The sequence below is a fragment of the Xyrauchen texanus genome, chromosome 45 (genome assembly GCF_025860055.1).
Source record: "Xyrauchen texanus isolate HMW12.3.18 chromosome 45, RBS_HiC_50CHRs, whole genome shotgun sequence".
Classification (NCBI taxonomy): Eukaryota; Metazoa; Chordata; class Actinopteri; order Cypriniformes; family Catostomidae; genus Xyrauchen; species Xyrauchen texanus.
The window spans coordinates 10429687-10457501 of NC_068320.1; the positions used below are offsets into that span (position 1 = coordinate 10429687).

The window sequence follows — 27815 nt, forward strand, 5'->3', positions numbered from 1 at the left end:
ATGACACATGCACACTCAGATGTAAACAAAAGCAACGTTCAAAAAATCATGGCTGAAGGAGGAACAAAGACGACGCCTTATTCGCCTTCTAATAGGGTTCATTCAGAAGTTTGGAAGTATTTTGGGTTCCATAAAAATGAATAAGGATTGTTGGTTGATGATGGCTTCCAATTGTGTGGCAATGAAATGCAGTAACACCTCCAGCACCATCTTTTGGAAAAGCGTGTAGTGGTGGTGGTGTAGTGGTCTAAGCACATAACTGGTAATCTGGTAATCAGAAGGACACTGGTTCGAATCCCACAGCCACCACCATTGTGTCCTTGAGCAAGGCACTTAACTCTAGGTTGCTCCAGGGGGATTGTCCCTGTAATAAGGGCTCTGTAAGTCGGTTTGGATAAAAGCATCTGCCAAATGCGTAAATGTAAATGTAAATGTCTTCAAAAACTGAGAGACAGCATTCTAAGAGACAACTAAGATGACAAAGCATGTGAGCTCCTGGTCAACTCATTAGGCGACATAGGCAAGTGCCTAGGGCGGCATCGCTTTGGGGGCGCCATTCTAAGTCATACCGAGCCAATAACTATGTGTTCAATCTGTGTTGAACAAAATGCATCCTGTGTGTTCTGATGATGTGTTGTTGTCCTCCCCATGGAACAAGTTGACTGTGTACTAAATGCCTTACTACCATACTGCTCTTACTCTTACTGAATTCTTGATCAAAAGTACATACAAATGGGTGAATTTATTAATGTACTTAAGTGAATAGTAAAATAATTCCACAATATGCAAAATTCTCAAATATAAAAGAAAAACAGGATGTATTTACAATATACTGTCCTTGTTACTGTCCTTATTATTTACTGTATTGCTACAGCTCTTCGGTGAAGGCTGACTAGACAATTATTTAGGGCTGTATCCACAGCTGTCCTGTGTAGTAGCAATTTACAATGTTCCACATTAATCCATCCATCCAGTCTCCTTTGACCTCAGTACCCTTAGTCCCAACAATGTCAGGTATGGAGACAAGAAGGTCCACACACACACACACACACAGTATATATTACACTATATATAGTATGATCACGGACTAACACACACATAAACAGAACGAGGCAGAGCATGAGGAACGAATGAGCAATCGTTAATACACCCAATATCAACAAAATCTTGTTTCTCTACTTCCATACATCTGTGCCAACCATCTTAAAGTAGCCTGCTTCTCATATGAAACACATTCAACACACAGACACACATGCAAAGAGCCTAATGCACTTTAAACATTTGATTATCTTCTCCCATAAACTTCTTTTAATGGAAGCACAGTGCAGAACATGTGTGGCGCACTAGAGATAGAATTGGTTTTCACTGCAGTCTCATTAAGACAAGTGGGCAACTATACACATGGGCACCCGATGGCATGTTCACCAATAATTGATTCAGACTTTCTTAACACAGATGAGACAAACCAGCATTTAAACTGCACCATTTAACCTTTTTTTGGGGTGTTTATGATATATGAAACCTGGCAATGTCTTGACATTGGACTGCACATTTATTTCCGAAAATAAAAGTATGAGTGGACCCTTTTGATTGACAGGTGTGGGACAGATGTGCAAACAGACTTGGACTTTTTTTTTTTTAAGTAAGGGTGGGGTTGCACTCTGCGTCCCAGGGTCGAAGCGAGGAGATCATCCAGTTTGGGATTGTGTTACGGATATAATCCCATAAGTACCATTGGAAATTCCATCCTGGTTTAATAAAGATTCCGTCAGCCGATCACTTTGCTTATTTTTAGTCTGTCTTTTGGTTTACAGCAACGCACACAAATAGAAACTGTGATTCTATATTCTAATAGCGAGCAGAGCTCTCTGAAGCTTTCGACGCCGAACTGCCGTTTGGCAAGTGGTTACTCATATTTTTTTCAAACCATGTGGGATTTTAACAACTCTCCGGGAAAGTCAGATCATCTGTTTTTCCGACACAAACGTACATTTTCCAGCACCAGATATGTCATTAAAAGCAATTAAGGAGGATAATGTTTTGACGAGGTATGTTTTCACAAAATAATATCGAGAAATGTATAAATGAGCACTTTTCACGAAAGCAAATAGGATGGAAAATCACCACGAGTCTGCTCCACGTCCCATGTTCAAAATGACCAAAGCAAACTGCTGAAGTTTACTGTCACTGTGAGTGGCAATCGCCATTAATCTAATCATGTTTAATCAATGCAGCACACTTATCAGAGTGAGGCTTTAATGCAGAGTAAATGTTTGCACTTGGGTCCGACTGTGTGGATCCAGATGCTGAGGGGCCCAACTAGTGGCACGGGGCCCGGGGGCCCAGCTCCAAGCATATCAGATAACCGTGGGGTGAGCTCTGGCATTGTAAGTGTTGCTGCTTCAACACTAGTGTAAAATACAAATGGTCTCTTGCCTAAATTATATGGCTCTCATTTAAAATCAGAGCCAAGAGCCAAGAGAATACATAAATGCTGCATTCTCTCTGGCACTTTTGCTTTTTCAGAGAAACAGCTGCAGGCATTTTGTGCGATTTCATTTCCTCTGGTAGTGGGGAGCAGATTCACATGAGTACACAAAAAATAAATTAAAATAAATATATATATAATTAAAAGTAAGCCACATAATTGGCATTAAGTATAATCAAAATAGCAAATAAGGAAATCAAGACTTTTTTCTCACTCTTTTTAATATTAATCTTTAAAGTTTTCATATTAAAGTATTATTTTTATCAGTAGCATCAAATCATATAACCAAGAAATTAAGTGGCAGTTAATCTGCATTGTTAACATATTTATTTATAAAGTATGCTACATAACTAGCACTTTTATAATTCAAATTATGAGATACTGAGTGAACATTACAACATACTTCATTTAAAAAGTAAAAAAGAAAGATAATAATATTTAATAGTAATAATAATAATAATGCTATTACAAACATTTTGTTATTTTCTATAGATTATAATAATAATAAATTATTATTATTATCATTATTATTATTAATAGATAAATAATCAATTGAAATAACAAAATATTTCAAATGGAATTTAAAGATACTATTGTTACTATTGCTGCAGTATATAGTATATACTGTGCAGAGTATGCAAACTTACTGTATTCATAGAATACCCAGATATTTCAAATAATGAGATACTGAGTGGAAATAACAAGATAATTGTTCACAATAACTCTAAATTAAGATATAATACTACTACTACTAATAATAATAATCCAAACATTGTGTTATTTTGACTGATTATTTATCTATTAGTATTATTATTTTTGTTGTTGTTGTTGATGATATTATTATTATTATTATTATTATTATTATTATTATATTTGGACCTATTTCAATGTAGAATCTTCAAGCACAAATGTTTAGAAATTAAAATCACCTTGAAAAAGTTATTAATAACAATGAATACTTTTCTTGATAGTTTTAACTCATACTAGCAGGAAACTAAGAGGCAGTCAATCTGCACTAATAGTGTTATAGTACTTCTCTGCAGGTCTTTTTATTAGAACCACAACACAGTGCCAACTTCAGTGTGCCTTTCTCTGCACCAAGCAGGTATTTAGACAAACAGCCATAGCTGAGCCATCATGATGCCAGCCAGTGACGACAGCTGTTAAATTCCTGCGGCCTCCTTTGTCTAATTAGCAACTAAATGAATCAGGCTGCATCCATTGCCCTACAGTATGTGAGGCTGGTGGATGTACAGCGCCAGTGGCTGGCCTGCCTACAACATGTGCTTAGAAGTGCCTGCTGGCTGAGAATGCCAAGACTCTGTACTTCAGGTCTAACATTTAAGACACTGTATGAAAGGTAAAATGATTGCAATTCTTTAAAAAGTTCAAACTTAAAGCACCTGAGATCAGGTGGCGAGTTTTGCAATATTCCCTCCAAATGCTGATAGACATTACGTCACATTACTGTGTGCATTTTCCATTACCCTTTTTGATTTGTTACTAGTAGCACATTAGAAACACGCAAAATAATAATACTAAATTCTAGAGCAAATCGTTTTCCTACAAACATATTTGGACAGTGGGACTAAATTTTAACATTTTAAATAATATATTTTTTTTTTCCAGGAGTGTTCGTTATTCTTGTTTTTGAGATATTACAAGCATCACAGCTGATTTTCGGTAAAGGAAAATGCTATGGAACAATGTGCATAGGGAAAGCAAAGAAAATAAATAAAAAATAGACCAATAAAAAACATTTGACTTGTTTTACTTTTATGTAAAAAAAAAATTATTTTCTTCTACTTTGTCAACAAAATATCATTGTTCTCTCTTTGCATTGACAAACAAACAAGTGATGGCCATTGCTGAACCATTTTACCAATCAGAAATTAGTACTGATACAAGTAATCACCAGCACCGTCCAATCACTGCATCACATGTTAAAATAAAATGATACATTATAAATTCTGAATCTAAGTACTGATTATTGTGCAATGTCTGCCAACCGAGTTGTTCAAACGTCATCTGCAGCCTGAAACTGAACTTTTGTTCAGATGTTTGGATTGAATGCACTTGGCTTCATAGGAAAGATATAGGGTGGTCCTTTGCTCCCTATTTAGTGAATGACTTAACCATCAGTGTGCTTTCCATCTGCACTGGTCTCAGAACCATTGGAAATGCACCGTATTTTCATCCTAACTCCATGTAAAGACTGTATATACATAAATCAGAGAATATTTAGACTTAAACGTAAATATAAAAACGATATAAGGTTTCTTACCAGATGTAATTTTGTTATCGTTTCACAAAAGAACACACTCCGTTGTGATCGGCGCCATGTTGTTTTGTCACATGACTCCGTAAGTTGAAAGTTTGAACCTTTACTGACAGCCCAGAGTCTCCTGAACTGAGACCAGTCGGTTTAAATGAAAATAAATTATGTGTTGCATATAGCGAAGTCAAAAAACAACATCCACGCATGTGTATGTGGGGACGCACAAGGATATACTGCACGGTATGTCCTGTATACTGTACAAGTATGAACTGAAAATCGTATGTGAAATAGTATGCAATAATAAACATTTGAAACAGTAGTATGCTGCATTGTTTTCACATGACCTAACAACATTGCATTGTTGACTTATTTGAACAAAATGAACTACTAACAGAAGTCTGAATAATCAAAGCACATGATGAAACCGACGGTAAAATTGATAGTTTTAACGTTTGTTATCTGATAAATGAGATTTGTGGATTTCTACAGTAACGATTTGGGTGAAATCTTTAAATTATCTTATGCTCTTTCATATTGCCCACTAAAACTAAGAGTACATGTTGTGTTCCTTAATGTCTGTTTTCTGGTTTAATCTATGTAAGTTTTAGTTTTTGTACTTTTCCTCAACAGAAAGAGAGCTGTTTTGAGATTTCAGAGGCCTCAGTCCAATAGTTTCCCCTGTGTGGTATTATTAAGCTTCTTATTGTTGGTGAGCAGAATTTGAATGAACCATAGAAAAGCCTTCAAATGAGATATAATTAGAGGCTTAGAAGCTCTGAAATTCACTGTGGGAGAGCAGATATTTGGAGCTCCATTAAAGTGTCTGTCAAATATGTTTGCAGATGATATAATGAATGAACATTTCCTTCACTTGTCAAACTGTGAAAATGTCCTCGAAGACATGATAACAACAGGACATGGAAATTTGATTTGGAAAGTGTGTCAAACATGTCTGGGGATTTAAGGAGACATCAGAATCCACAGACCTCAAGGTAATTTCGAAGGAGTTTGAAATCCAGACAATCACCAAAATGATTCCCTGACAACAGTAAAGATGCAGAAGATCCATCAATCCAAAACAGATCCTCCCAGAGAAGAGGTCACAGTCCAGCGAGAGTAAACGGATCTGTCAGGAAACAATCAGAACTCTATCTGCTATGTCTACGAGTTGAGCCTGGAGAGGTCACCGCTAATGTCAAACCTTGCACGTCACAAATCAAACGTGAACGTCAAGTGTCACTATGTGGCGTTAAACAGACGAGAGGACAAGGTGAGAAATGTCTCATGACTCATGTGCAAGACTCACTCAGTCAATAACAAACTCCTTAAACCCTCTGTGAGATCTGAGCGAAGAGTAACAGAGTGAGTGATCTAAACTAAACTGAGAAACTGACACTTAAGCTAAACACCACCTGTCTAGATCCAAACAGTGGAAGTTACAGGGAAAGAGATGAATACTGAGACAACAACAAGAGTTCAGAGGAAAAGACTATCAAGAAGGGGCCGACTCTGTTAGCATGTTATAGACTAGGAAATAATTGAACATTTTAATGAGGGATTAAACAAGCATGGGGTACAATTGGAACATTACCGGCCAGTTGGTACCTTCCTAGCCACTTTGCACTTCTTAAAAAGCCTTCCTTTTACTTTAAACTCCCCATATCCATTAAGAACAAGCAGCATTCATAAAGGTGCCAATAAAGGGCACATTCCATTTGAGCTTTTTTTAATTGTTGGTGTATGTACAAATGAAGCAGACCGACATTATTTTAAGGTTAATCCTCAATCGAGTTTTAAACCAACAAAACCTACTCCCCTAAACTAAACCTTAAGTCTAAACTTAACTAATAGTGTCTTAAAAAGTAATTGTGAGATGCAAAAACATGAAACGGGCCCCAAGACCACCTTATTTTCTAACATTGCTTGCAAGTCATTCACTATATAAAAATGTTTGTCATGTTATGTCATAAGATAGTATTGTGTTAGGAACCGAGCAAGTGATTGAGAACTGATCATCTGCTGCTTTACTCGTCATTTGTGTGAATGGGAATAAAAGTAATTGTTTTGGCGCATCTAGTGTTCAGTTCATAAAGATACAGATGCGATATGTACAACAAGGCAGGTAAACATAATATTTGCTAAAATGTTGGAATAGTAATGTGATTCTATGAGACCAGGTTGTGTTAACCTCAGATAATGACATACAAGACTTTTGGAACACTACCTAACAAAACTAACTATTGGTAACTTTATAATACTTTATAATAAATTTAATTAATATATAATTAACAAACACAATGCAATACATATATTAACTTTTTACATTTTGCAGTGGTGGCTCAGCAGTTGAGACTCAGGGTTACTGACCAGAAGGTCGGGAGTTCAAGCCACAGCACCACCAAGATGCCACTGTTGGGCCCTTTAGCAAGGCCCTTAACCCTATCTGCTCCAGGGGCGCCGTATCATGGCTGACCCTGCACTCTGACCCAAGCTTAGCTGGGATATATGAAAACGAATAGATTTCACTGTATATATGCATAAAACTGTGTGTATAATGTGTGACCAAAATAAAGGATTCTATTCTATTCTAATTAGCAACCACTGTCTGTAAAAACCACACATTTGATATTTGTGTGTTGTGGTATGCAAGCATGATTTAAATATTCACACATCTTTACAAACCATTTATTAATTATTTGTTCATAGTTTTTGCAGTACACAATACAAAGTTACAACTATTTATCAGTTATATTTGATATTATTCAACATATAATTATGCATTTTTAAATTCAAAAGTGTGTTTGTTAACATTAGATAATGCACTATGAAGTTGCATGAACTAACAACGATCAATTGTATTTTTATTAATTAAAATTAACACATAATTATAAATGCTGTAACCATTTTATTCAAATGGACAAATGGAACATTATTTTAAAGTGTCGCCCAAATGATTATACATTATTTATAAAGATACCACAACAAACTAACAACAAATTTGTGGCTTTTACAGATCTTAGTTACTAATTAGTTGATATTATTAAATAATTTATAAACAATGAATTGAGTGAGAAATTGTTAACAATACATAACATTTCTAAAAACCTTTGCAAATGCAAAAAGTGCATGAGCTTTGACATTTGTAAGCATTCAAATATACATTAACTAATAATCTTTTAATCATTACATAACATTTCTTAAATGGTTTGTAGATGTTAAACAGTGCAAGGCCAGTGACAGCTCTAGAATCTGTAAACAGTAAACAAAAATGTGTCTAAGGACCACGGACAATGATGCTTTCTACCTGTCAATCATCTTGCATGTTCTCAAAGTATTGTAGTTGCAGCGAATTATTGAGACTTAGTTGTCATTTTTTGCCATTTTGTTCATAACAGTTGTCAGTAGAGGGCGCTGTTTTGCTGATGTTGTTTTTAAAAACCATTTCTGCACGATGTCGGTATCAATAAAGCTCTTTTGGGATCTTTAGAGTGTTTTGGAAAGGGGGCCGTGGCTAATTCAACTGCTCAGTCTTGTGGATGTTGAATGGCTGAAATTGCTTACAGCACCTTTAACGAGTGCATTTTCTCATATTTCTAACTATTTGAATAAACGTTAACTAATGATCTGTTAAGCATTATATAATGTTTGCTAATGATTTATTAATAAAAGTTATTATAATGTGTTACCAACTAATTTAATAAAGTCCCAAAGTCCAGCCTTTTGAAGTAACTTTACCAGTTCCACTGATCTTGATGTCATGTGGACAAGCTGATATCTAGTTAAATAAACCAGCTGAGGAGCCTGGAATCTCTAATGAACAGCTGCATGGTGTGTTAATGCCAGACGGATGCCGTATTAATCAGATGAAGGTGAATGCGGTGGGCCATCAGAGGGATATGCTAATGTCTGTGGGCTCAGAGAGGAGTATATCCCTCAGCTGTCAGCCTGTGCACTGCTAACAGATGGAGCCCAGATGATACTTCCACTATACTATCCATAACATACATTTAAATGTCCTCTCATACGACCTACAGAGGCAGCAGATGAGTCAACCTCTCCTAATGGCCACAAACTCAAACCTGCAGGAGACACTGGAGGTTTGAGACTGAGAACAGTATGTGTATGTATACAGACAGATGGGAGCCATCTCTGTCTATGGTATTAAAGCCTTAACCTAACCCTTACTGTAAAAAGTACTGCTGCAGTAAGGTAAAATATCAGATGGTACTAACATAGTACTTTGACATATACAATGTTACTGAAATTCACGCATCATGGTATTTACATTGCGCTACCGTGATATATGTCCTAAAAAAAATTTAGTACAATGAGCACATGTCCAAAAAAAATTTATAAAAAAGAAACTTGGTAGTGCTATGGCAACTGTCCAAAAAAATGGCAATACCATGGTCATTTGTTCCGGTACTGTTTTTCAGTTTTTGTAAGGGCATAAGCCAGGGTTTCAAGTCCCCAGCATTATACAGTCCATTCTTGGAATTACAGTACAATTGTGTGCCTGCACATCTGTTGAATTTTGAGCTGCAATGTGGTTTATTAAGGAAAGTTTGAATTATATAGATTAGTATACTGGAGCTTTACATACAGCTGAATGGGATTTTATGGGCCTGTTTGGATTTCTTGTTTCTGAGCTGTAGGTTTGGCAGAGGTAGAATGTTTGTATTCACATTACTAATTACTTTATATTTAAGTTACTTTCTAAGACACCTTTCTGCTCAACAAATTCAAAATAAGATCTATATTTCTTTCTCGTTCATTGTTACACAATTATATTAATTGAAAGTCAGTAACTGTAATCTGATTACAAGAATTTAAAATTGAATGCATTAGACTAATTTTGGACTAAAAGTAATTAGATTAAAGTAAGTAACTACCTTATAATTGGATTACATCATAATTAGATTACAGTAACTAATTACCTTGTAATTGGATTACAACCAACACTGGTTTTGTATAGCACAGCCAAAATACAACGTCCACGCATGTTTTTAAACTGGAAGAACAAAATTGCTAAAAAGAAAACCTGAAAGAATAACCACTTTCCCCTTTGTAATAAACATAATGAGTGCTATCATTGCTTTCAAAATAAAAATCTCTTCAAAAATTTTTTTTTGGGGTGTCATGACCCATTAAATCACATTTAATTGCAGAATTACTAGTAAAAAAAAAAAAAAGACACTACCCATAATCCCGAAATGAAAACATCCACCAATCAAATAATCACTGCAAAAAATGTTTGGCAAAAGAGCTCAACAGCGACCGCCCACTTTCAGGACAAACTGCTAATGACAAAATTATGTCAGTCTCCCTACATTGCCAAACTACTTCCATATTTGTATATATATATATATGAATATTTTTCAATATACTTAAAATATATTGATTCTATACAACTTCAAATCAATATATATATATATATATATATATATATATATATATATATATATATATATATATATATATATATATCATATGTTGTGATTCAGCTGGATGGTTTGGTTCATGGATTCAATCTTTTATGTATAATTTTGTGAAATCCTAATGAAAAAAAAAATGAATGGGAAGAATACTTCCGTAACCAAGAATGCTGAAAAGATGGGTGGGTACTGTTATACTCTATACCGACTGTAATCATAACAATTCCTTATGAGTTTAGGAAACATACCTTGCATGAAGCATTTTCATATGGGTCAGTAAGTGAATGAACAGACTGCTTGCAGGGGGTGATTTATCTGCCTTTCTTTATGCCAGTTTAATTAAGCCCCAAGAGACCAATCAGATCAATGAGAGAGAGTTTATTACACATGTAATGAAACAACCGTCTTCATTGCTTGGGAAAGCACCCAAAATTGCACTCATTTAAACTAAAGTCTTACACTGAGTCATTTTTAACAGTGGGTTTTAATGGATGTGAGCGAGCATTTCAGTTAATGCTAAAGTTGTAATGTTTTATTGATTTCCATCAAACGATGTATGGATGGCTATCTTGTCCTAATCAATAAGGAATGTCCGTTCTAAGTGATAGTTATAACTGATTATTTCTTATTGGCAAATTGCCTGCTTCCTGAGCAATGAGGCTAGATGTGATGTAGGCTTAATATTAACTGCCACACAGTAACAAATACAGGAAAAGGGGCATAAAAGATTAGGCTAATTCCTAAACACGTTAACCAGACTGAGGCAAGGATAGGCTGGTTTTTATCCTCTTTCTTAACACACAAACAAGTCTATCCTATAGACCATGCTGTTTTTGCACAGTGATGTTTCTATCAATCAAAAACCAAAAACAAAATACCAGAGCAATGGCAGAGAATTCAGCCAACACTGGATAATTGCTCTTTAGCTTGGCTGCTGTATAGTGTGTGTATGTGTGTGATTATCTTAATGTCAGATTCCTCTATAACCTCAACTTCTCTAAAACAGTTCACATTTACAGCCACTTTGTAGATACACTTCCTCAGTGTAAAACCTTTACATACATGTGCACACACATACTGGCAGCAGGTGCAAGACCTATAGTATGGGCATTTAATAAAACAATAAAACACACTACACCTCCCACAAACACAGCAGACAAGCATACCTATATGGGAATTGGGATATACCCCACAGATACTATCCCAGAATTCTGTACTCACTGACATGCAAAGAGTTATAGCCCAGCACCCGGCTGGTCCATTCTCTTGCAGAAGGGACCTGTGGGACTACTAAAGCCTTTATTGTAGTACAGTTTAGAAGATTTTAATTATTGTAATGTGCTACAGCAGCAATACAATGCAAACACATGCAGGATCTCACTTTACCTACACAGACAACAGCAATGAATAAGTTTAGCTTGGTTGTCATAAGGCTAAATGCCTATTCACACATATCCTGCTTTTTTGGTGTGAATGTTTGATCCGAACAAGCTTTTGACTCGGAACAATGGATTCCCATGGTGCTATTCGCACCAGGTCCGACAAATCTTCTTCCAACAATCCCAAAATGTTCCCTTTAATAGGAACTTAAGCTGTGTAATTGCTATGAGACACATCTGTGTGTTACATGGTCTGAAGCCCTTATACAATCATGCCAATTTATTGGCTGATGGCACCTAAGCAATGCCCCTAGGGAGCTATGTCACAGGCTCCATAAAGGCGCTTGCTTTCACGGCAATCATGTGTAGTACCAGTGACTCTTGTCGAAGCAAGGATCATAATTATTCTCCTTTTGAGTGGCAACACATGATGGAATTTAAGTGCTTACCTTCATGGACATGGTTTATCGTCGGTCAAGACATGCCATGCGGAGGCCGCGTTAGAGGGTTTAGACTGCCCGCAGTGTGATTTAATGAATGTCAGGATGCTCTCCTGCCTCCTTTGGAAATTCGGTCAAGCCATATGATGAAGAGATGGTGAAGAGATGGGAACTGAGCAACAGGCTGGCCTACGGTTCTCTCTGTCGACGTTCCCCAATGGAATTTATACGCAGGCACTTGAGTCCTAGCCCTGAGGCCCGAATAGTGGTTTCCTTCAGCACTGAGGACAGCATGTCTATGGCGCCGTCAGATTCAAAAGGTTTCACTGGCGGCCAGGTTGAAGACTTGCCTCCTAGCGATTGGATTTCCAGACGTCCGGTAACTTATACAAAGTTGCTGGAGGTTATTAAATGGCACCAGAACTGGCCAGATGAAATGCAGTTGGAGGATCATAAATCGATCTTGGAAGTCTAACACGCAGCTACACCTTGTAAGCCTCTGCCTTTTCTCCAGACCTCCATTATGAGATTTCAAAGTCCTGAAAGTATCAACCTTACTCAGCCAGGAATACAAATCAATCTACCTCGGAATTTTCTAATGTGTGTCGAGCTTCCGGAAGGATTGGGGTCCTCGTTCATTCCTGGCATCACAGGCGCATCTGTGTAGATGTTTGGATGTCGGCCAGGCCCCTTTTAAACAGCTGGCAGGACACCAGAAGCGAGCCTGACGGATGGACTTGCAGTAAAACGAAGGGTGAGCTCCTATTCAGTGAAAAAAATCAGACTGTACAAATTTATTTATGTAGTTCTTGCTTGCTCTTCAGACAGTATTGGGTTGAGTTCGCCATTGTACACGCCTTGAACACCCGAAAGCCAGAATATGGTTCAGTTCCCCCCAGCGCAGTTTGCGCTGGGGAGCGAACATAAAAAAAGCATCCCGAATTCAGCCTCTGTCTCCATGACCAAGGGTCTAGAGATATGCATAATGGAATTCGATGTTCATCAAGCACAAATGTACACAACACACAGTGAACATAAGCACTACACGTTGTCCCCACATAAAAAATGCTGGGGCCATTATGGTGAACAAGTTTTCTCAAAAAAAAAAATTATCCCCAATGTTCATATACTTTTCCCTGTTCAAATTACCAGGGAAACGTTTTATTCTGTCAACGTCCCTGCTGTGATACATTTCAGGGCACTCATCATTTATGTCTAAATACAATAATGTCAAAAACATTATCAAATTCCCTTCAACCAGCCACAATATTGGAAGAGTGAAGGTTTCCCTCCAGCTGTGAAGCTGATTCTTGGGCAGTCGCCAAAAGTAAACCAAGCACACCATCTAGTGGTTACAGGTCGTGCTGCAGGCAAGATCCATGCATCAATCCCTCTTGCTGCCCGTCTGTTGGCTTGGCAGCTCCTAAAGGGAATTTTGAACTGAGTATTTCAAACGATAAAGCATGGTTATGTAATTCAATTCAGGCGGGCTATGCCAGTATTCAATGGGATTGTTCCTATAGATGTTTCTGTTCAAGAAGCACCATTTTTGATTCAGGAAATTCAATCTCTCTTCGAAAAAGGGTAATAGAGGAGATTCCCCTTCTCAGAGAGAATACGGCTTTTAAAGTGTATCAGTGGCTGACAGAGCGTCTTTACACATTTCCACTGCTCAGTCTGCTGGATGCGGTTCTGCAGAGTTCGGGAGGATCGGGTTCGGATTCTGTTAGTGCCACTGTTTTGGCCATCTCAAGTATGTTTTTTGACTCTGGAGTCTATCCTGGAGAAAGTGCCTTGTGAGATTCCAATTAGAACAGACATGTTGTCTCAGGCTCAGGGCAGCATTTGGCACCCCCGGACGGACTTGTGGAAGTTATGGACATGGCCCCTCAATGGCTAGCACTTTTGAATGAAGGGTTATCCCCTGCTGTGGTTGATACTATCCTAAATGCTAGAGCTTCATCAAATAGGAGGCTTTATCCATTAAAATGGCATATTTTTGCTTCTTGATGTACAGCGCGAGGTGAAAATCTAGTTCACTGCACTTTTTTTGCAGGAGCATTTCAGGCCGTGGTTTCCCCGGCAATGCTTAAAGTCTATGGTATTCGAGCCAATTCTAAGAGGAGTATGGCATCCTCATATGCTTTAATACATGGAGGACATTTGTATGGCGGCAGGGTGGTCCTCTCCGTATATATTTGTTAGATTTTATAATCTGGATGAGGTTTTGACTCCTGCTTCCCAGGTTCTCTCTGTTAGAACAGGAAAAAACTCATAATTCCTTCTCTTTATTCAGACGCTTTAGCTCACTCATTGCTATTTGGTTCGGCAGTTCGTTTGTACTTACATGCAATATTTTACTATAGACAAACAAATTGCAGAACCACACTGCTATTTCTTTTGCAATAAATTAATGCATCAACATCCTGGAAAGAACACAATGAAACCCACAATGTTATCCCAAATTAAGTAAATAAATACTTTAACAGCATTCAATATATGAATCCCTAACATTGCCAGCTGAATGCTAAAGGGTCTATGCATAAAATAAGTATATATGTTTGTAGAACAGCAAGCGCTACTACTGTACAGGGATAAAAAAAATATGTTTTTGTAATTTTTTACAGATTATGTGTGAATAGACCTTTCGTCGGAGTTTGTCTCGTAAAATTGTCACAGATTTGGTGTGAAAATGTTTTAAGCGTTTCAATAATAATGCTTTTAAGACATATATTTTTTTATACGTGGTCCAAATTAACACTTAGCAAGCTTTACATTTTAGTAAAACTTTATTATAAAAATTTTGTAAATATAAAAAAAAATAAAAATTATAACACTTAACAATAAGGTTCCATTTTTTAAAGTTAGCAACATTAATTAACATGAAATAAGTGAACAATACTTATTAAGCATCAACATATAGTAATACATTTTTTAAATCTAATGTTTTTTAACATCACAGTTAACTGTTCACATTAATTAATGCACTATGAACTAACATGAACTAGCAAATAACAATTGTATTTTTATTGACTAACATAATGATTAATAAATTATGTCAAAATATATTGTTAATTGTTTGTTCATGACACCTAATGCATTAACTAATGTAAATTAATGAAATCTTTTTGTAAAGTGGTACCAATAAAACTACTAAGTCGCAAGCAGCTTTATTAGGAACTTCAGCATATTAAATTTTTAAGTTGAATTGTAAAAATAATAGTCTAACCCATGCTCATGTAAGTGTGATCATGTAAGTGAGTGAAAATGTACATGTGAATATACACATACATGTGTATGTATGAGTGAATATATATATATATATATATATATATATATATATATATATATATATATATATATATTCACTCATACATACACATGCATCCTGTACTGTGCAAAAGTTTTAGGCACTTGTGAAACATTTTGCATAGTAAGGATGTCTTAAAAAAATTACATAATTATTTTTAATTTATCACTTAATTTCATACAAAGTCCAGTAAATATAAAAAAAGCTAAATCAATATTAGGTGTGACCACCTTTACCTTAAAACAGCACCACTTCTACTAGAAAACCTGGACACAGTTTATCTTGGTTGTTGGCAGATAGGATGTTCCATGCTTCATGGAGAATTCATCACAGTTCTTCTATCTTTTTCGGCTGTCTCAATTGCTTCTGTCTCTTTATATAATCTCAGACTGACAAGATGTTCAGTGGAAGGCTCTGTGGGGGCCATGCCATCTGTTGCAGGGATCCCTGTTCTTTTATTCTAATCTTTTCTGTTTGCAAAAGTAATGTTTGGGAGTCTAACATTTATATTTCCTATTGACACACTAAAGCTGAAGATATAAATAACCATCTTAAGACAAATTCTTTTGTGAAACACCAAGACTTTTGCACAGTACTGTGTGTATATTTATATATATTCAATAATAATAATAACAATGCAAAGTACAGTTTCAAGACCAGAAAGAACTGTTAAACTTTTCATTGGTGGTACATTTTCTCAAGTCACCTGGCAGGTGACAAAGTAATTTTTTGACACAGCTGGTATTAAAGCATGCATGGATAAAAGAAAGTTTTCTAGAAAGCAGCAACCATAATTTGGTCTTTTAACAAGTGTGTAATCACAAATAGTGAAAATTTAATAATTAATATGCAAGCATTCTGAATTAACAAGTTAAATACATTAAACAAGACACTTACCATTTGAGAATGGCTCTTGGGGCAACTGTTAATATCTTCAACCTTCTCATTAGCTGAAACAAAGAGATTGCAGAGTTAAAACTCTGCAGCACACTTACAAATCACAAACACACCACAACCTCTGTCCTCTCTGTCCAAGAAATTCTGTTAGGGTCAGCAATGCATTGTGTGAGAGTGTGTGAATGAGTGCATGTATGTTTTCAGTCTGAGAGAAAATGCTGAGAAAATGAACGGCTGTTAATTCATCAGCTGTCGGTTGTGAGTTTGTGACATAGAATCTGCCATTGTATGCTGGAGGTTCATAATAAAGTTTCAGGACAGCCCAGAGGAGAGGAAAACAGAGGGGAAAAAAGGAAAAATAAAAAAGACAGACTGACACACACATACACACATAGCACAATCCACTCTGGGCTCCATAAAGTGAACACATGGGAGACACATGCTTTAATAGTGCAGAAATAGTGCTCAATTCTCATGTTGATGATTTCTACAGTGTCTTATTCAGTTTGTCATGAGCATAATAGCTTAAAGTGCAGTATTTTAAGTAGTTGTGTTTTATACTCCCCCCCCACCCACCCACCCAAATGAACTGTAAAATGTATTAGTCTGCACTATGTGAATGTGTGTGCATTACCAATTTATAGTTTAGGGACAAAACTGTCAACGAAAGTGAGCTATATTTGATAGAATCTCCCTTTGGAGACATTTGAGGACATCCTCAATAGACAGCATAGATTTGGTAGGTTTGATAGGTTTGGCTACATTTGTGTAGAGGTCTGCTACCTGACCTGAGCCTGACCGGACCAGACAACTCGCTATTTGTTCCTGTTAGTTTTTCAAGTAGCTTGAAAAACCTCAGGATTGGGTCGGGTTTGTTAGTTATTAAATAAAAAAAATAAAACAATATATATAAATCTAATAATAATAAATATATATATATGTGTGTTATTATTAATATTCCTATTATTATTACTACATAGGTAAACTTTATAATAACTTTCATTAATAAATCATTAATAAACAGTATATAAAGCTTAACAGATCATTAGTTAATGTATATTCAAATATATAAAAAAAGTTAGAAGTATGAGATAATACGTTTGTAAATGTTTACTAATGACTTTAACATTATATGACTTTTACACTTTAACATTACATAATGCTTAACAGATTGTTAGTTCATGGAAATTCAAATAGTTAGAAATATAAGATAATATGCTATTAAGTGTTTTAAAATGAATTTAACTAACATAAAATATTGAACTGTGAAACTTTATGTAATGTAAATTCAAATGGTATAAAAATTGCATTGCTGAACACCCTTATACTTTTCAGCATCTTCAAACGATTTTAACTTGATATCATTATTAACAGATCATTTGTTAATGTAAATATGAATGCTATCACATGTAATGTAACTTTTTTCATTAATGAGCTCATGCACTTTTTTTGCATTAACAAATGTTTTCAGAGATTTTTAAGCTAAAACTTTAACTGTACCATTCAGGGGTTTCCCGTACAACTACCTAACTCACTGCTGAACCACCATAGTATGATGCATCATTTGAGAAATTAACTAGCTAGTCATGACTGTTTCCTGAAACCATAACTATGCCGCACAACCACAGTTCGAACTCTGTTGGTTCAACAATACAGAGCTGTCATTAATGACGGTACGCGGGGGGTGGAGTAATAACTTCTGAGGATATCAAAATGTAATAGCTACTTTACACATACACCAGAATGCTGCTTACTGCACGAAAGCTGCCGAAGACATGAAAGTAATGTGACAGATGATTGCACTGAAATAGTCGGTTCTCTTACGAGAGGTTCTCTCGTATTGCGTAAGCTAGCTTACGCTACGGGAAAGATTCATCTTTTCTGAGATATTGAAGCCAAAATATTATCCTTAATTTTGGATCCATTGTCAACGCAGTGCAGCAACTGCATACCTTGAGCGGGCTAGCTAGCGAGCTCATAGGTTGCTCTGCGGCAACTGCTGCAGCCTATAGACGAACTTGAGTGAACTTGCGTCCAATGACAGGCGCCCGCGCCGTCACTGTATCAAAGCCCGCCAAAATGGGCGTGGCTAGAGTGCATATAAGCGTAAGTTCGTAGGCTGGAACCCTGATTTTCATCTATTCAGTGAAGCTCTTCGCATCTCTGAACTGCAGAAGCCGCGTCGCCGTTCGAGGGGCATCTAGCAAGCTTGGACAGCACTCGAAGAAGCCGGCCGTCTTCGCCACCTTCAGCCGTCCTGCGAGCTACGCCATTCGGCGACGTATCCTTTTTAGAGCAAGCTAATTCCTCAGCGAACTTCACAAAAAGAGCAACGAGCGTCTTTTTAAAGATGCCACGCACCACCGCCCCTCTCAGCGCCGGAGACCGCCACCTCATATGCGCTCTCTGCCTGGGACTGGAACATGCAGAGCTCGCCCTCGCTGACGGCGGATGCGACCTCTGCGAGGAGCTTCCGATGTCGACCCTGCGGGCTCGACTCGAAGCACTCAAAACCGAAGCCGCCGCGCCGCCTTTCGTTTCACCGCGCAGAAAAAAGCGCCGCTCCCAAAGGCTGCCGGAACTGGTGTTAGAAGCGACTACCTCGCCAGAGCCTCTCCCTCGAGCCTCGCGTTCACCCTCCCCGCCCCCCCCCGGGACGCACAGTTGCCGCCGAGCGGCCGCACTGTTGCCATCTCGGATGACGAGGCGGAGGATAAGGGCTGCTGTTCCATCATGGCTTCGGACAGCGAGGAGTGGTCAGGCTCCCAAGCCTCCTCCTCGGCCCAGGAATCCAGCAGGACCCGCACCGGAGTCGAGGAAGAACTAACGCGCCTCCTCACACAGGCCGTCGACCGCCTCGGGCTCGAGTGGTCACCGCCCTCTGAGCAGGCTCCCAACAGACTCGACGGCTGCTTTCTTCAGAGCCGTCGCCGTGCGGCGCCCGCAGCCCAGGCCGCTCCCTTCCTGCAGGAACTCCACGCCGAACTCTCTAAATCGTGGAATGCACCTCTCTCGGCCAGGAACCGATCCCATGTCTCCACCTCTCTTGCTTCGGTGGACGGCGCCACCGAGAGGGGCTAGTCTTCCATCCCCCCGGTCGAGGATTCGGTAGCAGCACACCTTTGCCCGCTCTCCGCGAGATGGCGGTCTAAGCCAGTGCTCCCGTCTAAGGCCTGCAGAACTACTTCCGCCTGTGTTGGACGAGCCTATGCCGCTGCCGGCCAAGCCGCATCTGCTCTGCATTCCATGGCCATTTTACAGATCCTCCAAGCGGACCTTCTACGAGAGTGGGATGAGAAAGGCAGGCACCCAGAGGCTGTTTCAGATCTAAGGAGCACGACGGATCTCGCCCTTCGCGCCACCAAAGCTGCAGCTCAAGCCCTAGGAAAGTGCATGGCCGCGCTGACTGTGACCGAGAGACACCTATGGCTAATGCTAGCTGACATGGGAGAAGCTGAACGCTCCACGTTCCTCAACGCGCCGCTCTCTCCGTCCGGTCTCTTCGGTTCCGCGGTGAGTGGCATTGTTGACCGTTTCTCGGAAGTCCAGAAAGCCACCCAAGCCATGAATCTCTTCCTGCCTCGTCGCGCTAGCTCCTCTGCAGGCCGCCCACGTGACCAGCCTCCTGCACGAGCCTCTTCACAGCGCCCAGCTCAGCAAAGCCAGACTTCTCAGCGTTGACAGGGTGGCCGCCCTAGAACGCGCTCAGACAGCTGCCGCAGACCGCCGCCCCCCGTAGGCCTCGGCCTAAGATTGCGCTGAAACCTGAGCAACCGAAGTCATCCTAGCTTTGTTAAGGAAACGACGGCTCAGTCCGCCGCGGCGGACCACCGTCAAAGCTTAGCCCCTGTCAGTCCCTTCTCTCAGGCTACTGCAGTGGTGGATTCAGCAGCCAACAAGCCGGTGATACTGCCCGCTTGCCTGCACTCAAATGCCGTTTTCACGGCGACCCAAAGAAATCTTGTGAAAAGCAAACATGCCTTATGTGTAGAAAATGTGCCCACAGTCCAGTGTTCACCCCTACACACAAGCATTACACTTCCCGTGTCCCTATCAGAGCCCACTCACATAAAGCAGGCACAGCCAGCTCGAGTGTTAGTCAATAAACGCGCCCACGAATCCGTGCGCGCGTCCCTTCTCTGTCCGCTCTGTCACACAGCCAGCAAACACCTCTCTGTATGTAAGTCCCATGCCCGTGACTATGCTCGCGCATCACTTCACAGATGTGACTCTTCACCCCCATTCACCTCAATCGGGAAGTCACTCACAGAACAGCCTGTCCCTGCTGTCTGCGAGCAGTCATGCATAAGCACAGTAAGCGCGCTCACACATTCTGTTCAGCTCGCTGTGTGCCCAAGAAAGACGGCGGCCTCAGACCAATATTAGATCTCAGGGTTTTGAACAAGGTGCTTGCAAAAAGACTGTTCAAAATGCTTACAATCAGGAAACTCCTCGCGCATGTGCGCCAGGGGGACTGGTTTATTTCTCTCGATCTGAAAGATGCCTACTTTCAGATTCAGATAAATCCCCGTCACAGGCCATTCTTGAGATTACGCCTGACGGCCAGGTTTATCAATACACCGTCCTTCCGTTCGGCCTGTCTTTAGCACCCGTACTTTCACGAAGTGCATGGATCGCGGCGCTCGCACCCCTCGCGGAGTCAGGGCTTGCGAATTCTGAACTATTTGGACGATTGGCTGATTTTGGCACAGTCACATACGGAGCTTCTGTCTCACAGGACAGTTCTCCTCAGTCATCTGAACAGTTTGAGTCTTGCAGTCAATTGGACCAAGAGCTCACTACAGCCCAGTCAGGCAATTTCCTTCCTTGGAATAGAACTAGACTCCATGGCGATGATGGCTCACTTATCTACACAGCGCAGCGCCATGTTCAGCGACTAGCCGCGTCCTTTCAGATGAACAGCCTCACGCCTCTGAAAAAATTTCAGAGAATGCTAGGTTACATGGCCTCAGCCGCAGCAGTACTTCAGCTGGGTTTACTGTGCATCGCCCGCTTCAGCATTGGCTAAACACCAGCGTCTCGCCGGGCTTGGGCCACGGGCGCCAGCCGATCAGAGTGACTCAGACCTGTATCTCAGCTCTGCAGCCCTGGGCAGTGGCGAATGGTATCAGCGGGGAGTGACGATGGGAGCTGTATCTCGCCGAAAAGCCATCTCGACAGGCGGCGTCCAACATGGGTTGGGGCGTGGTCTCGCGAGGGCTCTCCGGTTTTGGCCTATAGTCAGTTCAGGAAAAGCTCCTTCACATAAATTGTCTGGAAATGATAGCGGTCAAGTGCGGCTCGTGCGCTTCCTCCTGGTCATTCAGGGTCACCACGTCCTGGTCCGTTCGGACAACAGATCTGTGGTATCCTATCTAAACCGTCAGGGCGGTGTCAGATCCAGGAACCTCTTCCATCTGACAAAACGCATACTGAGTTGGTCCCAGTGCCACCTGCGCTCGCTGAGGGCGATGCACGTGCCAGGCCACCTGAGCGACGGCCCAGACAGACTGTCCAGAGACAATATTTCCCCAGGGAATGGTCCCTGCACGCTCAAACAGTCCAGAAGTTATGGAGCATATTCGGCAGAGCAGAGATAGACCTCTTTGCGTCAGAAGAGAACTCTCACTGCCCAGTATTTTTCTCAGCGAGGGCAGCTGGCCCAGGACTGGCCCAACCGCCCGCTTACGCCTTCCCTCCCGTCTGCGCTATTGCCACAGGTAATGCAGAGGATCAGGGAAGCGCGTCACTCGGTGCTCCTCATAGCCCCGCTGGGAGAATCAGACATGGTTCCCGGAGATTACGCAGCTGTCACTGACAGCCCCGTGGCCCATTCCAGTGAGAGCAGATCTCCTCTCTCAAGCTCGCGCCACGATCTGGCATCCCCACCCAGAGCACTGGGCGCTGCAGCGTGGGTGATCAGCGACTACCCGTCACTTTGCCAGGAGTAATAAACACTATCATACACGCTAGAGCCCCTTCCACGAGAAGACTCTATGCGTCCAAATGGTCTGTGTTTTCAAAATGGTGCACCGACAGAGACCTGGACCCATGGACATGTGGGGTGTACGTCAGCTGCTCGTGTTTTTACAAGAACTGCTGGATAAGGGCAGATCCCCATCCACGCTCAAAGTGTAGCGTGGCGGCCATCACGGCGTTCGCTGAACCCCTGCACGGCCAGTCACTGGGAAAAAAGCGAGCTGGTCATCCGCTTCCTCAGGGAGCTAGAAGGATGAACCCCGCGCCCCCATCGGTTCCTATCTGGGATCTTTCCGTAGTTCTCGAGCTATGAAAGCCCCCTTTCGAACCGCTTCAATCCGTGGATTTGAAATACCTTTCATTCAAAACCGTTTTCTGACTGCCCTGTCATCAGTTAAACATATGGGAGACCTTCACGCGCTGTCTGTCAGCTGCGTGTCTTGAGTTTGGACCAAGTGACTCCAAGGTCATTTTAAAGCCTAGACATGGCTATGTCCCCAAGGTGATCGGTACTCCTTTCAGAGCACAAATCATTTCCCTATCGGCGCTGCCAGCATCCGATAGCAACGCGATGCCAATCTCCTTTGCCCAGTCAGAGCACTGAGATTGTATACTGCGCGCTCCGCCTCTTTCAGGCGCTCTGAGCAGCTTTTCGTTTAGTTCGAGGGCGCACCAAAGGTTTCGCCGCCTCGAAACAGACACTGTCTAGATGGATAGTGGACGCTATTGCTGCCTCGTACGTGTCAAAAGACCTACCATGCCTGTTAGGCATTAGGGCTCACTCCACTAGAGGCATGGCCTCCTCGTGGGCATGGTCCAGCGGGATTTCCATTCACGACATATGTGTGGCAGCGGGCTGGGATTCCCCCTCCACCTTTGTCAGATTTTACAATCTGGAAGTGCCCGCCCTGCAGGCAAAACTACTAGCGGTTTAATACGCTACAGCTCCCCTGATGAGCTGCACTGATGGGACACATTCCACACAGACCGGCACCGCCGCTCTGTCTTTTCCTTCCCACTACGTGCTTATGTATTACACACACACTGGCCCGCACTCTTGCCGGCCAAATATTATTCCCCCCACTCACAAGGGCTCCCCCGGGTCCCCCACCCCGGGGCTCATGCAGTGGATGCTTGAGCGCGACGGCGTTGACAATGGGTTCCCGTGAGCGTAAGCTAGCTTACGCAATACGAGAGAACCTCTCGTAAGAGAACGAATCGGTTACCTTACGTAACCTCGGTTCTCTCTAGAAGAGAGAACGAGTATTGCGTAGCCGGCCGTGCTCGTGCCACGAGCGATTTTCGCTTCATTCAATGAAAACCAGGGTTCCAGCCTACGAACTTACGCTTATATGCACTCTAGCCACGCCCATTTTGGCGGGCTTTGATACAGTGACGCCGCGGGCGCCTGTCATTGGACACAAGTTCACTCAAGTTCGTCTATAGGCTGCAGCAGTTGCCGCAGAGCAACCTATGAGCTCGCTAGCTAGCCCGCTCAAGGTATGCAGTTGCTGCACTGCGTTGACAATGGATACAAAATTAAGGATAATTTTTTGGCTTCAATATCTCAGAAAAGATGAATCTTTCCCGTAGCGTAAGCTAGCTTACGCAATACTCATTCCCTCTTCTAGAGAGAACCGAGGTTACGTAAGGTAACCGATTCGGTTTCCCTTTACATCTGACTTTGGGGTTCACCTGATGCACTTGAGCACATATGCACTTTTCAAAAACATAGAAGAACTTAACTTTTTGCATTGACATAAACACAGAAGCTGTGTTCTCTGTCAGAAGCCATGCATGTTTAAACGCATTCTCTTTTTTATTTTTTCTCCCCTTTTCTTCCCAATTTGGAAAGCCCAATTAATTTATTTTTTGACATTTTTGACCTAATATTGACCTGAATACATGACAGTCTATTGCATACTGTGGCAACTCAAAAACAAACACAAAGACAAAGTTAAGCTTCATTTAACAAACCAAATAGCTTTCAACTGTGTTTGATATAATGGCAAGTGATTTTCTAGTACCAAATTAACAATTTAGCATGATTATTCAAGGATAAGGTGTTGGAGTGATGGCTGCTGCAAATGGGGTCTATCTACATTTGATAAAAAATGACTTTTTTCAAATAGCGATGGTGCTGTTTTTTACATCAGTATTGTCCTGACTATACTTTGTGATCAGTTGAATCTCACTTTGGTGAATTAAAGAACTAAATTTCCTGCCGAAACAACAAAATCTGTACATTATTCCAAAAGTTTGGCCACCAGTGTGTATATTTATATATTTTACATATTTTTAACTGTGCTGTGTGAAGAACTTTGCGGTGCAGTTTGCACATGTTTGTTAAAACTACGGTTTCAGAAAACAACAAAACATTGAACTATGTTGGTAACCATAGAGGCTGCGACCATAGTTGACTTTTGATGCTTTTGCATTTTTGGGTTGGGTTCAAGCTTCATATTAATATATATATATGATATGTTGTAATAAAATATATATATGGAATAAAAGATATAGCAGCCTCAGCAAATTAAAATTATGTTCACACAGCAGACTAACAAGGAACTATGCTTAAAACCACTGGTGGAAAGCTGTAGCTCCAACAGCACAACTTTGCGATGCAGTTTGTGAATGTTTGTTAAATGTTATTTATGGTTTCAGAAAACACCAAAACATTGAACTATGTTGGTAACCATGGAGGCAAGCTTCAACTTAATGCCTGTGTAGACCTCTACAGTGGTGCCAAATATTTGAAAGCGTCCTCAGAAATACAGTAGAACATGTCAAAATCTAACTTGACAGGAGATTTTCAGTGGTCCTCACTATTTGAAAGGCTCATAAATTGGTCAAATAATGTTTTGCTTTAAATCTAAAAATGCCAATAGGGCAGGGTTAAGTAAATGATCTTAGTATGAAAACAATTGCATCTATGAGAGGTCCTCAATAACACAGCTTCAAAAGTCTCCGTGTGCTCTCACCTATTATCTGGATGATTTCTGCCAGCAGAACTCCATCGGGTATGTCCTGAGTCAGGTCCTTAATAAGCCTCGGGCAGCCAGACTTGGCCAAGTAATGGTTCGCCCAATCAGTATAGATCTACAGGGGACAAGAGACAAGATTCTGATAAGGATGGAAGAATAATGAAGATTTATGACCTAAGAAGGTAAGAAGCTAAGACATTGACAGTTTTCTTAACTTCTTTATATGTGGTCTGACTCTCGTTTGTTGAAGAGACTCAGTCATGACATGAACATCTCAAAGAAAAACAAACACTATGGGTGACACAAAGAAATAAGTGATAAATGAACGGGAACAGGATCTAACACAATTTGTAGTTATATAGAGTGTAATTGGTACAAACAGCAGTTTTGTCAAATACAGTTCCTCCTGAAAAACAAATTGGCCACCAAAGCAGCCAGTGTGAGTATAGATATGTTAAGATTAGTTTAATAAAAACTAAATCAGCACTCTGCACTTGTAATAGATGATCTGGTAGTTTCTAGTGGATATAATCCAGCACTTAAATGACACTGCAGTAGTGCTGATCCATTTAATCATATGTAGCTTATATGGATCGTACTTCTCTTTCACAAATTAACTTTAGAGAGGGCTAATTTGGCTCTAAAGGTACCAGTCAACGAGCCTTCAGCTACAAAATATACTTTAAAGTGTTTAAATTTGATACAGCACAAGTTCTACAATAACAGTTTAAAACTAGCACCAGAAGTGAAATGGCAAAAAACTGAAAACAGCATGTGGGGAACACTAAACAGAAGTGCTTATTTATTACTTAATATACCTGGTCCATTTCGAACAAATGCAACCCCCTAGCGTCTAACTAATGTGTCTAAAAGATTTGTTGGATATGGTTTTCCTCAGGGGTCCTTCCTCTGCCCTCTTAAAATGTCATGTCGCAAATCTTAAAGCTCTGCTGTTTCATTATCCCAAAATTAGATCTCATTGCACAAGGGTTTTCCATTTCCCGCCCAAGTAAAAGAACCCCAGTGGAATGGGACACTCTCAGCGGTCACATCCTCTTGCTAATGTAGCTGCCTGGATGGGGCTAGGGTTAAGTTACTTCAAGCTTCACAACAGTGTGTAAATGATACAATGTTTTAAGGGGGGTTTCAACATTTTGAAAAGGAATTTAGTTTCGTAATTTTCAAGGTGTAATCTGTTGAGATTCATCTTGCACAGTTAAAACTGTCTTCAGCTGCCCTTTAGCACAATTAGCGAAATGCTAACTATCTTAGATTTTTAAAACCAAACACTCCTGTATTAGTGATAATAAAATCTATAATAATGTAATAAATTAGGATGATTCTTATTTTGTCTATGTACCCTCCTATACTGCTTCTAATTGAAAATGGCACAGCAGCCTAGTGTTGCTATGTTTACCTTGTGAGGTGAGCGTGACCTATTTGGCGGCATGTTTATTTGAAGTTTTAAAAAAAAAACTTTTTTTGACTTTGTTTGGGGGAATCAGACCTCCCTACCTCACACTGCATGAAAAGAGCTCCTTCCGGACTAGTAGACTCCTGTATAAATGTCTGAATTTCAGATATATTCAGAAATCTACTGGCCCGGAGTCTCAAATTCCACAGGCCCGTATTATATACCACTTCGGATGTATAGTGACATCCGAGTTATGGCCATTTGTTGTCATGGTAAGTAATCCCCTTAAATTGTATGTCAGGTGACCCGAGTCACATTTGCATTTCTCACCTTCTAGAAAAAATGGTCACCCATTCTGGTCATCATATCTCAAACTGGATCGGCTGCCCTTAAACGTAACCTACCCTTAAATCTTGACAATCTTTAATTTTATTAGTTACGATTTATTTAGCACATCCCTAAATCTTAACAGCTATTGGGCCACTGCATGCATTGGCTTTAATTGTATTGGTTAAACAAACAGCATTTAGCTTATGCCTCTTATTACAGGTCTTTAATCAATGTTGACACATCATAAATGTTGAGACAATAATTGGGTTAAAATATATTTATTTAAAAGGAAAACATGAAATATACAGAATATGACAATAATAAACTATACAAACATCTGAAACACATTGTGAAGCTTCAATTAGAGTTCAGTAAATGAATTGGAATCTGACTCTGTCCTTGTGATCACATTAAAGTGATCAGTCCCAGAATAGTGTGGGTCTGGATCAAGTCTCTTCTGTAGCTCCTGAAACAGAGCTTCTCAAAGCTACAACCCACACTGACCTAGACAACTCCATAAAAGTAATCCATGTGACTCCAGTCATTCAGTGAATGTCTTCTGAAGTGAATCATTAGGTTTATGTAAGAAACAAGTAGATAATTAAAACGTTTTTAACTTTAAATCAGCGCTTCCATCCAGGGCTCTAATGTGAAAATGGCAGAACTCTCACCTGATGTTAGTTCCTCTGTTGTAAATAAGCACGCTTACGAATTCTCGCAGGAACTCGCCGATACGCTTATGCCACGCTTTGCGTCAGCTGCTAGGAGGAAGCGCTTTTTAAAAGTTAATAACACTTTAATTATCTTTTTTTTTTTTTTTTACACAAATGTATCGATTTGCTTCAGAAGACATCCATTGATCGACTGGAGACTTGTGGATA

At 40.2% G+C, this 27815-nt stretch overlaps 1 protein-coding gene across 7 annotated transcripts in view; it reads right to left on the reverse strand.

Moving 5' to 3' along the window:
- Window positions 1–27815, reverse strand: part of LOC127637310 (neuron navigator 3-like) — a 203640-nt gene that overhangs the window by 119044 nt on the left and 56781 nt on the right. For all 7 annotated transcript variants that reach the window (XM_052118307.1, XM_052118306.1, XM_052118309.1 and 4 more), the window contains exons 2-3: window positions 25188–25305; window positions 16228–16280 (exon numbers count right to left, since the gene is read on the reverse strand). In XM_052118307.1, the coding sequence (XP_051974267.1) occupies window positions 16228–16280; window positions 25188–25305 (171 nt within the window). The remainder of the gene's footprint in view (window positions 1–16227; window positions 16281–25187; window positions 25306–27815) is intronic.